Source organism: Panthera leo, chromosome C1 (genome assembly GCF_018350215.1).
Source record: "Panthera leo isolate Ple1 chromosome C1, P.leo_Ple1_pat1.1, whole genome shotgun sequence".
Lineage (NCBI taxonomy): Eukaryota > Metazoa > Chordata > Mammalia > Carnivora > Felidae > Panthera > Panthera leo.
Genome location: NC_056686.1, coordinates 96,696,444 through 96,710,951, shown reverse-complemented (window position 1 = coordinate 96,710,951; position 14,508 = coordinate 96,696,444). Strand labels below are relative to the sequence as shown.

General features: G+C 40.2%; 2 protein-coding genes across 4 annotated transcripts in view; both read left to right on the top strand.

The window, feature by feature from the left end:
• PTPN22 (protein tyrosine phosphatase non-receptor type 22) overlaps positions 1-8,616 on the top strand; it is a 59,040-nt gene extending 50,424 nt beyond the window's left edge. For all 3 annotated transcript variants that reach the window (XM_042953482.1, XM_042953481.1, XM_042953483.1), the window contains 2 exons: positions 1,710-1,787; positions 7,767-8,616. In XM_042953482.1, coding sequence (XP_042809416.1) covers positions 1,710-1,787; positions 7,767-7,831 — 143 coding nt within the window. In that variant the 3' untranslated portion in view covers positions 7,832-8,616. The remainder of the gene's footprint in view (positions 1-1,709; positions 1,788-7,766) is intronic.
• A 1,392-nt stretch (positions 8,617-10,008) lies between these two features.
• The window catches only part of RSBN1 (round spermatid basic protein 1), a 48,247-nt gene continuing 43,747 nt past the window's right edge, over positions 10,009-14,508 (top strand). The window contains exon 1 of the mRNA XM_042953485.1: positions 10,009-10,803. Coding sequence (XP_042809419.1) covers positions 10,098-10,803 — 706 coding nt within the window. The 5' untranslated portion in view covers positions 10,009-10,097. The remainder of the gene's footprint in view (positions 10,804-14,508) is intronic.

The following is a 14,508-nucleotide window of genomic DNA, read 5'->3' as shown; positions in this document are numbered from 1 at the left end:
CCCACGTCGGGCTCTGTGCTGACAGCTCAGAGCCTGGAGCCTGCTTCGCATTCTGTGTCTCCCTCTCTCTCTGCCCCTCCCCTGCACACGCTCTGTCTCTCTCTCTCTCTCAAAAATAAAGAAACACGAAAAAAAATTTAAAAGAAAAGAAAAAAGTAAATTATAGGATAAACAGTCTTGTTTATATAATAGCCTAATAACAAAACTAAGTACTTACAAGTATATCAAGTTCAACCACATGGCATGCCATTTTCCAAAAACAAAAAGCAAACAAACAAACAAAAAAAACAAATTGTGGCAAGCCAGTATGCAAAGCAGCAATTCCCTTTGATATATTTATTTGCAGAATCTTTCGTCTCCTGTTATAAAAAAAGACAATACTCCCTCCTTTTGGCGTAATTGTTTTCTTTCTGAAGGATGTATACAGCTCTCAGCTCATATGCATTATGGTGATGATTGATATGTCCTCAACTTTCTTACCTTCATGCACATCTTATGCGTGTCTCTCTCCTCAGCGCCTAGCCCAATGCTTGGCACATAAAAGATATTCAATAAATATATATTTTAATAGAATCTGATTAAAATTCATTACGTCCCGCAGGGCTTCATACTCAAGTACCTCCACGGAGAGGGAGGTTTTTCTCAAATTGTAACATTAGCCATGTGTTTACAAACATAGATGCAGTCCTCACGCTGCATACTGAAAATGTTGAAAACCAAAAAAGGGTGACTTTTTAATAATTTCTCCCCAATCATATGCTGTTTTTACACAAAGTTTTATAGAAAGTTTATACAAACCTGAAATTATTATTTTTTTCACTGCTAGATAGTGCACGTGCAAAATGTGGACGATGTGAAAACTGGAGTGTTTTTAAAATTGGGCAGAAATTGATACATGAATATATTAGGGTGCTGGGAAGAGAAACATTTTTTATTTTATTTTATTTTTTTAGTGTTTTATTTATTCTTGAGAGAGAGAGAGAGAGAGACAGAGCACAAGCAGAGGAGGGGCAGAGAGAGAGGGAGACACAGAATCCAAAGCAGGCTCCAGGCTCTGAGCTATCAGCACAGAGCCCAATGCGGGCCCGAACTCACGAACCGTGAAATCATGACCTGAGACAAAGTCGGACGCTTAACTGACTGAGCCACCCAGGTGCCCCGAGAAACATATTTTTAAGCCTATCTATTAGTAGCTAACGTAGCAAAACAAAGCGATATAATAATGTTTTGGGGAGATTCTGGGCCTCTATAATGGGAAAAAGGTAGGCTGGAGAGTGAAGATATTCCAGGAATAAAGGATGCTATAAGAAAAACCATAGATGAAGTCATGTGGAAAACAAATGATTTAAAAGTGTCTTAAGAGTGATGAGTGCAAAGTAAAATGAAATCAAAAGCCACAATTTGAATCCCCCCCAAAGCTGTTTCACAATGTAATGGATGTTATTCCTGAACACTCTGGTGATTTTCTTTAGTGTTGGGCTTTACTATACAATCTGTTTGCAAAGAAAAGATACCCACCCCCCCATCACACACACAAAAGAGTTAACCCATTTGTAAGTAAGCATCTGTATTTTGTGGTATTTTGTAGTAATATGTTAATTTGGGAGTCTTAATTACTTTGGAGGAAATATTTCAAGTTATGTGTTCTGATAAACAGTAATCAGAGTTTGTCTTCATCTTTTCCCTTACATTTTTTCTTTTGATTCTAGGTGTCTCTAATTCTTCTCCAGCAAACAAGCCTGCAGACTCTGTTCAGTCAAATCGCTCCAGCTCCCTTCTGAATTTTGGTATGTGTGTTATTTTCCAGCACAGTTTAAAAAAAATGTTTATCTTGTAGTATGAACTTTAAATAGGATTCAAGGTTGATATATAGGTCCTTATATCTATATTTTTTCCATGCAATTTATCTTTTTATTTTTGACCTTAGCTACCTCTTAACATCTTACCTAGGATGGAATTGCCTAGGATAGCAGAAAATAAAGCTAGGTAACCACATGATTATGTTGCCATGTAGTAAATGAATGTGTGACTAGCCAAATGAAGAAATTCTGAGATGCTATGAGACTCTAGTTCATATCTAATCAAAGTTATAAAAAATACATGAGTGTGGTCATAAGAACAACACTTGCCATCTAATTTTATAGAACTCGTTCTATAGTAGGGGCTGAAGCACAATCCTGACAGTTTAAAGGAATTGTTTGCCCCACTGTCCCTAACTATAAACTATAAACCTAAAATGATAATTTTATGGGGTGCTTGGGTGGCTCAGTCGGTTAAGTGTCTGACTTCGGCTCAGGTCATGATCTCACGGTTCATGGGTTTGAGCCCCACGTCAGGCTCTGCGCTGACAGCTCAGAGCCTGGAGCCTGCTTGGATTCTGTGTCTCCCTCTCTCTCTGCCTCTCGCCAGCTTGCACTTGTCTGTCTCTCAAAAATAAACATTAAAAAAAAAGAAAAAAATGATAATTTTATATTATTTTAAGCATCCTATTATTCTATATGACATAAATTCATGATACTATGTAAGATAGTATCACATATACTATAAATATTCGTAAGGAATGTAGTAATTAGTGTAGGCTATAATTACTTAAAATTATTACCCAAAAAGCAGACCTCCCTCCCCCTCCCCCAGGAAAGGATCTGGGAGCCCCCATGGTACCCTGGGACAAGACCTTGAGAACTGTTGCTGTGTGGTATTGTCCTTATTTGTATGGTCAGAATTGGGTTGCTGCCACATCCAGATTGCAGGTAGCAAGAAGATAAGAGAAAAATATGTAAGAGGTGAGATCGCCTCTTCTGGTCTTGAGGTATCGTCCTGGAAGTGGCAACATCGCGTCAGCTCACATTAGCTTGAGAATTTGGACATATGCTACATCTAAATTGCAAGAGTAGCTGGGAAAAGTAGTAACACTGGGTGGGCAGTTGCTGAAATACAATTCTATTCCTGAAGAACCAAGGAAAGGTTCTGGTGGACAGGTAGCAATCCCTGGCCACACCTGGATTATGGTCTCCATTTCACCTTGGCAAAATATCAACTAGAATCTCTGGATACATTTTTTTGGGGTGAAAAATTTTATTTGGGGGCACCTGGGTGGCTCAGTTGGTTTGACTCTTGGTTTCAGCTCAGGTCATGATCTCACAGTTTGGGGTTTGAGCCCTACATCGGGTTCTGTACTGACAGCTTGGAGCCTGCTTGGGATCCTCTCTCTCCCTCTCTCTACCGCCTCCCTCACTAGCGCCCTCTCTCTCTTTCAAAAATAAACATTAACAATCTTTATCTAGATTATATTGTCTAAGGTTTAAAATGTTAGAGAAAAAGAAGTTACTATTCTTTTTTTGTTTAATTTTTTTTTTAACGTTTATTTATTTTTTTTTAAATTTTTTTTTTCAACGTTTTTTATTTATTTTTGGGACAGAGAGAGACAGAGCATGAATGGGGGAGGGGCAGAGAGAGAGGGAGACACAGAATCGGAAACAGGCTCCAGGCTCCGAGCCATCAGCCCAGAGCCCGACGCGGGGCTCGAACTCACGGACCGTGAGATCGTGACCTGGCTGAAGTCGGACGCTTAACCGACTGCGCCACCCAGGCGCCCCACGTTTATTTATTTTTGAGACAGAGAGAGACAGAGCATGAACAGGGGAGGGGCAGAGAGAGAGGGAGACACAGAATCTGAAACAGGCTCCGGGCTCTGAGCTGTCAGCACAGGGCCCAACGCGGGGCTCGAACTCACGGATCGTGAGATCATGACCTGAGCCGAAGTCGGACGCTTAACCAACCAAGCCACCCAGGCGCCCCAAAGAAGTTACTATTCTTATGAAATCATTTAGTTAAAAAATTCATACAGATTATCATATACCCCATGAAAAAAACGCACAAAACTTTGCCTGGAACACAAATGTTCCCTTCCTTCCTTCCTTTCTCTCCATCAGTGATACCACTTGAGTAACTCATGACCCATCTAACTTTACAACAATCTGTGATCTAATATGAAGATAAAATATTGAAGAGCTGCCTCCATAATATATTTCTTCTCAAATATGCTTAGATTTGAATATTTACTTACTTAAAAAGCACAACTCTTTCACTGGCTCTTTTTTTTAATTTGTGTTTTTTAACGTTTATTTATTGTTTTGAGAGACATAGAGAGACAGAGCACAAGTTGGGGAGGGGCAGAGAGAGAAGGAGACACAGAATCCAAAGCTGGCTCCAGGCTCTGAGCTGTCAGCACAGAGCGCGACGCGGGGCTCAAACCCACGAACCGTGAGATCATGACCTGAGCCGAAGTAAGATGCTTACTTAACTAAGCCACCCAGGTGCCCCCTTTTTTCTTTTTAATGAAGGAAGCAATATAAATTGTAGTAATAATTTACATACAAAAGTTTTTAATTTTGAATAAAAATTCTGTTTATAAACATTTTTATTTTTTCTGAATTGGCCTACATGCAAAAAAAGGTAGCTTGCTGGGGCACCTGGGTGGCTCAGTTGGTTAAGTGTCCAACTTTGGCTCAGGTCATGATCTCACCATTTCTGAGTTCGAGCCCCATGTTGGGCTCTGTGCTGACAGCTCAGAGCCTGGAGCCTGCTTGGGATTCTGTGTGTGTGTGTGTCTCTCTCTCTCTGCCCTTCCCCCGCTCATGCTCTGTCTCTCAAAAATAAAATAAACAGTAAAAAAAAAAAAAAAAAAGGTAACTTGCTATTGTTCTAAATTATTCAGAATTGATCAGTGAAAAAGACTGAATGCAGGTATTTCTTTCAGGTTTCAGATACTTGGTACTTACATATTATGTTCTTACTTCTATTCTCAGTTTACTTGGGTTGCAGTCAAGCTACCTGGACTGAATGGATGAGTTTGTGACTATTTGTGTGAAGCTATTTAACCTGAAATATTCTTCCTTCTATTTTCTTTTTGATCACTCAGAGGAGTAAAATGTATTATGAACTTGGCTGTGTGCCTCTCCCCCAGTTTTTTTTATCATCACCATTATTCAATTTAATATTAGTAGTTTTCTTGTTTTTATCTTCTTTTCTTCTCTTCCATACTCACCTTTTCTTCTAGTTCTGGTATGGGTTTTTTTGTTTTGTTTTGTTTTTTTTTTTTTTTTTTTTTTGTGGTTCTGATTGAAACAACACTTGAGTGTTTATGATGTGCCATGCATTGTGCTGGATGCTTTAAGAAATATCTCATCTGACCTTTTCATCAGTTCTGTAAGGTGTACAATACCCACAATTTTGGAAGATGATGGAATTAAAGGTTTAGGAATATTTTTAGTTTTCCATGTTCTGTTCTCCCCTTGCATTTCAAAGCTTTCATTGTTCAATTTGAGTGCCTAAAGTTGTTAATTTTCAGAGTGCCTTGAAAATATACCTTCATCACAGAAAAGTCCTATGTTGCTAAAGTGATAAAGATCTGATGTTATCAACCTGCAAATCTTTTTGAAAGGATCCAGAAACAATTTTCATTGGTTCTGCACAATTTCCTTGTCCTCCTTCTTTTGAGGAGAGAGAGGGGGCAGAGAGGAATGTTTGAAGGAGACAGATAAATAAAAGTGATTACTTTAGCTTTTCACGATTGTTTATTAGTTTATTTTCCTAAGCTTTTGAAACAATATCTTAGTAAATTGAGGGCTTTCTGGGCCGAAGTAGAAATATACCTGAATTTTTTTGTTTTTTGTTTTTTTTTGGGGGGGGGGGGCACAAGTGAGCGAGGAGCAGAGAGAGAGAGAATCCCACAAGGGGCAGAGAGAAAGAGAGAGAGAAAAGTGGGGCTTGTGTTCACCTGAAGGGGGGTTCGTGCTCACCAGATGTGGGACTTGAACTCACGAACTGTGAGATCATGACCTCAGCCAAAGTCAGATGCTTAATGACTGAGCCACAAAGGTACCTGAAATATGAGTGAGTTTAATATAATAATTTTGTAAAGCAATAGTGCTTATTTTTCTGAAATTGAAATTTCCCAGGCTTTTTTTTTTTTTTTTTTTTATGTGTGGTAGGAGAAAAGATGTAGACATAGGATATTACTTAAAAAAACTAAACAATTCAAAAATGGGCAAAGGACTTGAAAAGACATATTTCTGGAAAAAGACATATGAATGGCCAACAGGTGTGTGCAAAGATGCTAGGTATCACTAATCATCAGGGAAATGCAGATCAAAACCATAGTGAGATATCACTTCACATGTGTCAGAATGGCCATTATCAGAGAGACAACAGACAAATGTTTGCTAGGCTGTGGAGAAAGGAGAGTCCCATACATTGTTGGTATGAATGTGAACTGGCGTAGTCATTACGGAAAACAGCATGGAAGTTCCTCAAAACATTGAAAATAGATCTATTACATGATCTGGTAATCCTACTTCTGGGTATCTATCTAAAATAAGTGAAATCCTTACCTCAGAAGAGGTATCTGCACCTCATGTTCACTGCACCATTGTTTACAATACACAAGACATGGAAAGAACCTAAGTTTCCACTTGACAGACGAATGGATAAGGAACATGTGTTATATATACATTCCATATATATATATATATATATATATATATGCGTATTATTCATCCATAAAAAAGAAGGAAATCCTGCTATTTGAGACAACATGAATGAAACTTGGGGGTATTACACGAAATGAGATAAGCCAGAGAAAGACAAATACTGTATGTATCATTTATATGTGGAATCTAAAAAAGCTAAACTCACAGAAATATACAGTAGAATGGTGGTTGCCAGGGGCTGGGGGAAATGAAGAGATGTTGGCCAAAAGGTACAAACTTCCAGCTGTAAGGTGAATAAGTTCTGGGGGTCTAACATACAGCAGGGTAATTATATATTTAACAGTACTGTATTCTATACTTGAAAGTTTAGAGTAAATCATAAATGTAATCACCACAAAAAATGGTACTTATATGAGATGGAGGTCTTACCCAGCCTTAATGTGCAAATCATTTCATAATACATACATGTATCAAATTATCATGTTGTATACCTTAAATTTAACATGTTACATGTCAATAATATGTCAGTAAAACTGGGGGAAAAAAAGGGGAGCCTGGTGGCTCAGTCAGTTAAGTATCTGACTTCGGCTCAGGTCATGATCTCATGGTTTGTGGGTTTAAGCCCCGCATGGGGTTCTCTGCTGTCAGCGTGGAGCCCACTTTGGATCATCTGTTACCCTCTCTGCCCCTCCTCCGCCCTCTCTCTCTCTCAAAAATAAACACACATTAAAAAGAAACTTGGAAGAAAAGGATATTACAATCGATCCTTGAACAATTTGGGGAATAGGTATGCCCCCCTGACCCCCATGTATTTGAAAATCTGCAAAAGTTAAAATTTCCCAAAACTTAACTACTAATAGTCTACTGTTGACCTGAAGTCTTATGCTTATCTTATATCTATCTATCTATCTATCTATCTATCTATCTATCTAGATATCATATGCTGTATTCTTACAGTAAGCTAAAGAAAATGTTCAAGGGTCAACTGTATATGCTGAATTACTAAAGATTGTTATAACCAGGGTTCTTCATCTAATTATTACCATTAGTAAATTTATAAGTGTTCTACACATTTAAAATGTTATTAGTATTGTTAACATTTATGCACTAACTTAATTACTGTGCCTTTATAATCTATTATTAATTGATCAAAGATGTTGCCTAACGTTTTGAAAAAAAAAAATCCATGTACTTGCATACATTATAACATGCTCTAAAATCTAAGTATTCATTTCTATATACTAAAAAACTTTTCCATTTTATTTTTGTTCCCAGGGTTTGCAAATCGTTTTTCAAAACCCAAAGGACCAAGGAAACCACCAGCGACTTGGAATATTTAACACAACTTTGGAATATAGCTGCAAGTGCATCTGGAAATAAAACTACTGGAATACTGCTAGCTAAAATAAGTGTTCCATATTTATAATTTCAACAATGAAGACCCTGTAATGTTTAATAGCAATATTAGAAAAGCCATATTCAAAGAAGTGCCAGAAGTTTTACAGTTTCATCTCATTTGCATTGGGTTGGAAACTGGAAATAAGTTTGTCACTTGGGATTATGTAGAGAATGCTGGATGAGAAAGTTTTAGAATGGACTTATTTTTCATTTTGGAAGTTATTTTTATTCTACTTAAGCAGAAACTTCAAAATATTTGTAAGAACTGGATCTCAACGGAATGTCTGCATTGCCAGATTTTACAATAGCAAGTGTTTCACAAAATCTGACTTGTGGTTGTGGCACAAAATGATACAAAATGACTGCTTGTGACAATGACTATTCCCTGGGAGTTATTTTTGCCTAAATGGAGTATACCTTGCACATCTTCCCAAAGGTGGAAAACCAGAGTAGTAAGAAAAGGAAACGTTATAATTAAGAGAATAAATAATAATGAAAATAATTTCATATCATATTTCAATAATGAAAATAATAAAAGAATAATGAAAATAATTTTTGTATTTGGATATACCAACTAACAGGATGTTCAACTACATTTCTGGTAAATTTTAACCAAAGTTCTTCAATTACCAAATCTAGAAGAATAATCAACAAAATCGTTATCTTTCGGTAGCATTTTCTTCATTTCAAAGGTCCTGTATTAAACATGTGCAACTTACATCCAACCAGTCAGAGGTACTACTAATTTAAAAAATTTTATTTGGGGGGGGGGGAGAGGTGAGGGAGGGGCAGGGAGAAAGATGGAGAGGGAGAGGGTGGGAGGGAGAGAGAGAGGGAGAGAATATTTAAGTAGGCTCCTGCTGTCACCGGGCTCTGTCTCACAACACTGAGATCAGGACCTGAGAGGAAATCAAGAATCCCACGCTTAACCAATTGAGCTATCCAGGGCCCCTAAAAATTCTTCTACAAAATATTTTAAGAAAATCTGATTTTTCAAATCTAATTTTATGTAACAAGTAAGTTAGTGGGTAATTATTCTTACAAAAGATTCCCGAGTTCCCCTCACGATTGAACTTTTTTTTGGAACTTAGAAAAGTTTAACTTTCAGAACCTAAAATACTCAAACAGCATTTGTTCTTTAATGTCTTTCATTACAAAGCCAGATGATAGCGCAAATTGGATGAAATGTTAACTGTCTATTGAAGTACATCGCACGCAATAGGTGCACAATAAACTGTTTTGTCTTTAAGCTAACTTTACTGCAGTGTTCATTTAGCTGAATCCTCCAGGCACTACTGGCATTTCTGAGTACTTCATTGTAATCAATTATTTCCAAATATCTTTATCAAGGACCAAATATAGGAAGAGAATCTTAGGGAAAATCTAAAGCGCCGATGAAGTTGTGGATGAATTTCTGGGCAGCAACATTGGTGCACAGTGACGATTTTTGGATAGGTCTGTGGTAGACACATTTCTCAAATTTATGCAACCTTATACGTGGGACATGAAAAAAAAATCTTCAAAAAGTTTAAAAACATGGGTTTTCCACCTAGGGACGGATTCAAAATAAATGACGGCCTCTACCTTTCCAGGCATTAGAGGAGATGTGGCTCTAAGGCGAGGTGCGGCGGCGCTCACCAGGCTCCCGGGCAGTTCTCGCACCTGCCTTGTTACGCGGGTACCTGTAACCATGGCAATGCCCACGAAGAGGTTAAAACATGTCTTCACTGCAGCCCGATTAGATTCTAAACCCAAATCGCCCTCGTTTTACGTATGACCAAGTTCCCCTTTCCTCTTCATTTCGTCGCTTGTCCAAAGATAAGAGGCCGGGGATTCCTCACAAAGGTTTTGAGAGGAATGAATATGAAATTGATAAGTACCTATGGAGCCCACCGACTCCGTGTATAATGACCAAGGGGGCACACACAGACGATAATGGGAACGCGCAGACAGACTTGAAAGCCACTAACATTGTTTCGGCCGTTAAGGCGGTTGGCGGCAACTCTCCGCCCAGCGGCGGTTGCGTCGCAGCCCGAAGCGTGACTCGGCGCACGCTCTCTTTCCGCTCCTCCACTCCCAGAGCCAGGGACGCGGCGGGAGCGCGGGGGAACTACCGCTCCCATGAGGCTCTGCGAGGCCCTGGGTGCTTTAAAATAGAGCTCACTCGGAGAGGCCTGCGGAGAAGCGCTGGGAACTGCCGCTTCCGGCATGTTCAGCTCCGGAGGAAGAACGGCCGAGAAGTGGAGGGCGGGGAAGAGACTCCAATGCCCAGCGGGCCGTGCGCGGGCGGCGCTTGCGCGATACGCGGACGGGGGGGCGGTCGGGCCATTTAAATGTGTGTTTGTGGGTGAAATGGCTGCGCAGGTCGGAGCGGTGCGCGTAGTACGGGCGGTGGCGGCGCAGGAGGAGCCGGACAAAGAAGGGAAGGAGAAACCCCATGCTGGGGTCTCGCCGCGGGGAGTGAAGCGGCAGCGCCGAGCGAGCAGTGGGGGTTCTCAGGAGAAGCGGGGGCGGCCGAGCCAGGACCCCCCTCTCGCTCCCCCTCACCGGCGGCGTCGCAGCCGCCAACATCCCGGGCCGCTGCCGCCAACGAATGCAGCCCCAACCGTCCCAGGCCCTGTTGAGCCTCTGCTCCTGCCGCCTCCGCCGCCACCTTCGCTGGCACCCGCCGGGCCCGCTGTCGCTGCCCCGCTCCCGGCCCCAGGCACATCGGCCCTCTTCACCTTCTCTCCTTTGACGGTGAGCGCGGCCGGGCCCAAGCATAAGGGCCACAAGGAGCGGCACAAGCACCATCACCACCGCGGCTCCGATGGTGACCCCAGCTCCTGCGTTCCGGGCGATCTCAAGCACAAGGACAAGCAGGAAAACGGGGAGAGAACTGGAGGGGTGCCTCTGATCAAGGCCCCCAAGAGAGGTGAGAGCAGGCGAACTACCCCGAGCTCGGGTTCTAGGTCTCCCTTAGGTCCGATATCCCGCCCCTTTAGCACTGAAAGACGCCAAACCCCTGCTTACCTCCTGCTGCTCTACTCCCTTAAGCCCACTGGGGTGGACCCTGGATTTCAAACCGTTGACACAGCGTGACCTACTTGAGGCTTCTCGTTTCGAGGCCGAGCTGTCAGTTACTAACCCCCTTACCCGGCTCTCCCCTCCCCATCCCCGCCCTTCACCCCCAGCCTTTACCAACGTTTGTTTTCAAATTCGCCAGGGTTTCCGCGCCGCGCGGTCCTTGGCGTGGGATTAGTAGCTGGGGTATTAAAAACTGCTTTTCTAAAGTAAAGGCTTGTCGCTAAAATCCTTTCTTCTTGTTTTCTTTCGTGGAAATCTTTAATATAAACTCTCCTCGGCTCCAAAATATTCACGGGTATGGTGTGGGGCTTTAATGAGTTTGAATTCTTACACAGGTTCCTCGACTCAGGTTGCTTTAGTTTGTGCAAGGTAAAATATCAAACGTAGTTTATAGTGGTTCTTTTTTATCCGGAGGTGAAATAATTTTTAATTTTATATTAATACTTCTCGATAGAGAGGGATGGGGAAGGTTTTCTGTCTCTTATGATCCTAGGAAATAGGACCAACCGTGCCTCTGAAAAGTGAGAAAAGTGAGAAACGTGCTGTAATGGATCGTTGGAAGAATTCCCGTTGCGATTTATTCTTTCTGGCACACAAAAAAATTGACAATTTATTTAATTCCAAGAGGCCACACTAAAGTCAAGAATACCGAACCCAGGAAATGTAGGACTACCTAATTAAATGTGGAATCTAGAGAAATTAGGTTTACTAATATTGGTGTCTTCGTGTTCCCAAGTACATGGAACATTTATTTGTATTCTCCGCAGAAAGGAGGGGGTATGAAGTTTGAGTATACCGTGTGTTTGTATATGATTTCATATAGTTTGTTAGTTGTATTTCCTCAAGAAGATTTTAAGATGCTTATATAGTCGCATTGGGCCAGATGGGGTATTACATGTTAATGAACAAGTCTTTCAATGTAAAGTTTTCTGAGTCTTGGATTTCTTCCACGTACTTGGTCTTGACTCAAGTTTTTTGTGGTTCTACGTACAAATAGTGCAGTGTTTTGCAAATAATTGCTCAAAAAATACTTACTGAATTAAATCTTTCTAACTTTGGTGGTATCCAGGTGTTATTATCAGGAATAAAACTTGTGCCAAGCTGACAGGAGTGCCAGTTTCCACCACCAATATGTGATGATCTTGTTCTCTTTTATTTCTCACCTCATTTCTTCTATGTGTGTGTTTTAACCACACAGATTTGGAGGGAATCTTAGAGATCATCCGATTTAAATTTGTATTGTGGAAGAGGAAACTGTGGCCCAAAGTAGTGAGGCGACTTGTCTAATTAAGTTACAGTTAATTAGTACCAAGTACAAACATTAAAAATTTTTTTCTTTTAATGAATCATTGGCACCACAGGAAGTAGAACCCAGATCTCTTGAATCCCAGTTGAAGCGTCTTCCCCTCGCTGCATGTTGTTCCTTTCTTTTTTTATGCTATTTACTTTTCCCCTTTCCTTGCTTACTCCTTCCCTTTGCCTTGGAATCAGAGTGACAGTAGCCAGCACCATCAAAAGTTTCTGACCTAGCCCCTTTTTATGGAGGGATGGTGGTAATTACATGTATAATAAACAACAGGGCGCTTCTCTGAGGACTCACAGGCCCTGTGTTCTTTAAAAAACAGACAAAAACAAACCTTTAACTCAGTGTTGTCTGACAGAACTTTCTCTAGTGATGGAAATGTTCTGTATTTGTGCTTGCTGTACAGTATGATAGCCACTGGGCATATGCGGCTCTTGAAACAAATTTTGAAGGCTTTTATGTGGCTGGTATGATTGAGGAATCTCGTTTTAAATTTTATTTAATTCTGATTAACTTATTGGACAATGCAGCTTGAAGCATTTGTAGTTTGCCAATATGTGAAGAGGTGGGTTAAGGTTAAGATCGGGTAATTTAAACATCTTACCTTTTTTTTGTTAATTGAAACAGTAGGCATATTAGTTTCAGGTGTACAACACGATTCCCTATTTGTATATATTGCAGAAGGATCACCATAATAAGTCTAGTTTAAACATTTTAACTTTCTAAAAAAAATGTTTGTTTATTTTTGAGAGAAAGTGCCATGCAAGGGCACAGGGAGGGGCATAGAGAGAGGGAGAGAGAATTCCAAGCAGGCTCCTCCCTGTCTGGGCAGAGCCTGGCTTGGGGCTTGAACTCAGGAACGGTAAGATCATGACCTGAGCTGAAATCAAGAGTGGGATGCTTAACCAACTGAGCCACCCAGACGCCCCTAAACGTTTTAACTTTTGAATGAGGGACTGTTGGATTATATATTCTGCAGGGAAAGGGCTGCGTGGCCATATACACTGGAATGTAGGAAAAAGTATATCTTGTAGCCTTCTAGATACAAGATATACACTGGCATTTTAAAAGTTCTGAGAACCTTACAGAAAACAAACTGATTTACCCTTGTTTAATCCAGGCTTTTGCACACACTTTGATCGATACCTTTTTTTTTTTTTTTTTTTTTTTGGCTGAACATCTTTATATTTGTTACAGTGGTGTGGAGGAGGCATGCCTCTGGAGTCAATCTAAGTTTAACTTGTGGCTCTATTACTTACTGTTTGATCCTGGGCAAATTACTTTAACCTCTTTCAGCTTCCTGTCTGTACAAAGGGGTTGTAGTACTTCTTTTTACAAGGTTATGTAGATTAACTGGGGCAATATGTGGAAAGTACTTAAAACAGTATCTGGCTGATATTAGACACTTTTAAAACTGCCTTTTATCATATTTGGTTCTTGAAACAAGTCTAAGATTAATAAGAAGAGTGGCTAGACCCTGGCTATTCACAGAGCTAGGTCTTCCCTCCCTTATTCTCAGATTTTCAGAAACTCTCCTAACTTTTTATTTTGAGGTAATTATATATTCACCAGAAATTGCAAAAATAGTACAGAGAAGTTTTTACCCTTCATTAGTTTTTCCAAATGGTTATGTGTTACATAACTATTGTATAATATCAACACCGGGAAATTGACAGTGGTGCAATGGTGTGTGTATAATTGTGCCATTTTATCACCTGTAGATTAGTTTAACCATTACTGCAATCAAGATCCACAACTATTCCATCACCACAAAGATTCCCCCCTTGTAATCTCTTAAAAGTCTTAGACACCTTCTATGTTTCTCTCCCTTCCCTAACTCCTAGCAACCACCAGTCTGTTCTCAATAATTTCATCATTTTGAGAATGTTATAAAGGGAATAATACAGTGTGTGATCTTTTGAAGCCCCCCCCCCCCACACTTAGCATGGTGTTTTTCAGATCCATTCAAGCTTTATGTATCAATAGCTCACTCCTTTTCATTGCCCAGTCGTATTCTATGTTATGGATATACCACAGTTTAACCATTCACCTACTAAGGTGACATTTTGATTGTTTCCAGTTTGTGTATTAGAATAAAGCTTCTGTGAATGTTCACATTCAGGTTTTTGTGTGAATGTAAATTTTCATTTCTCGGGGAATGCAATTGCTAGGTAATGTAGTAAATGTATGTTTAGTTTAGTTTTTTTTTTTTTAAGCTATTACCAAACTATTTTCTAAAATATCTGTACA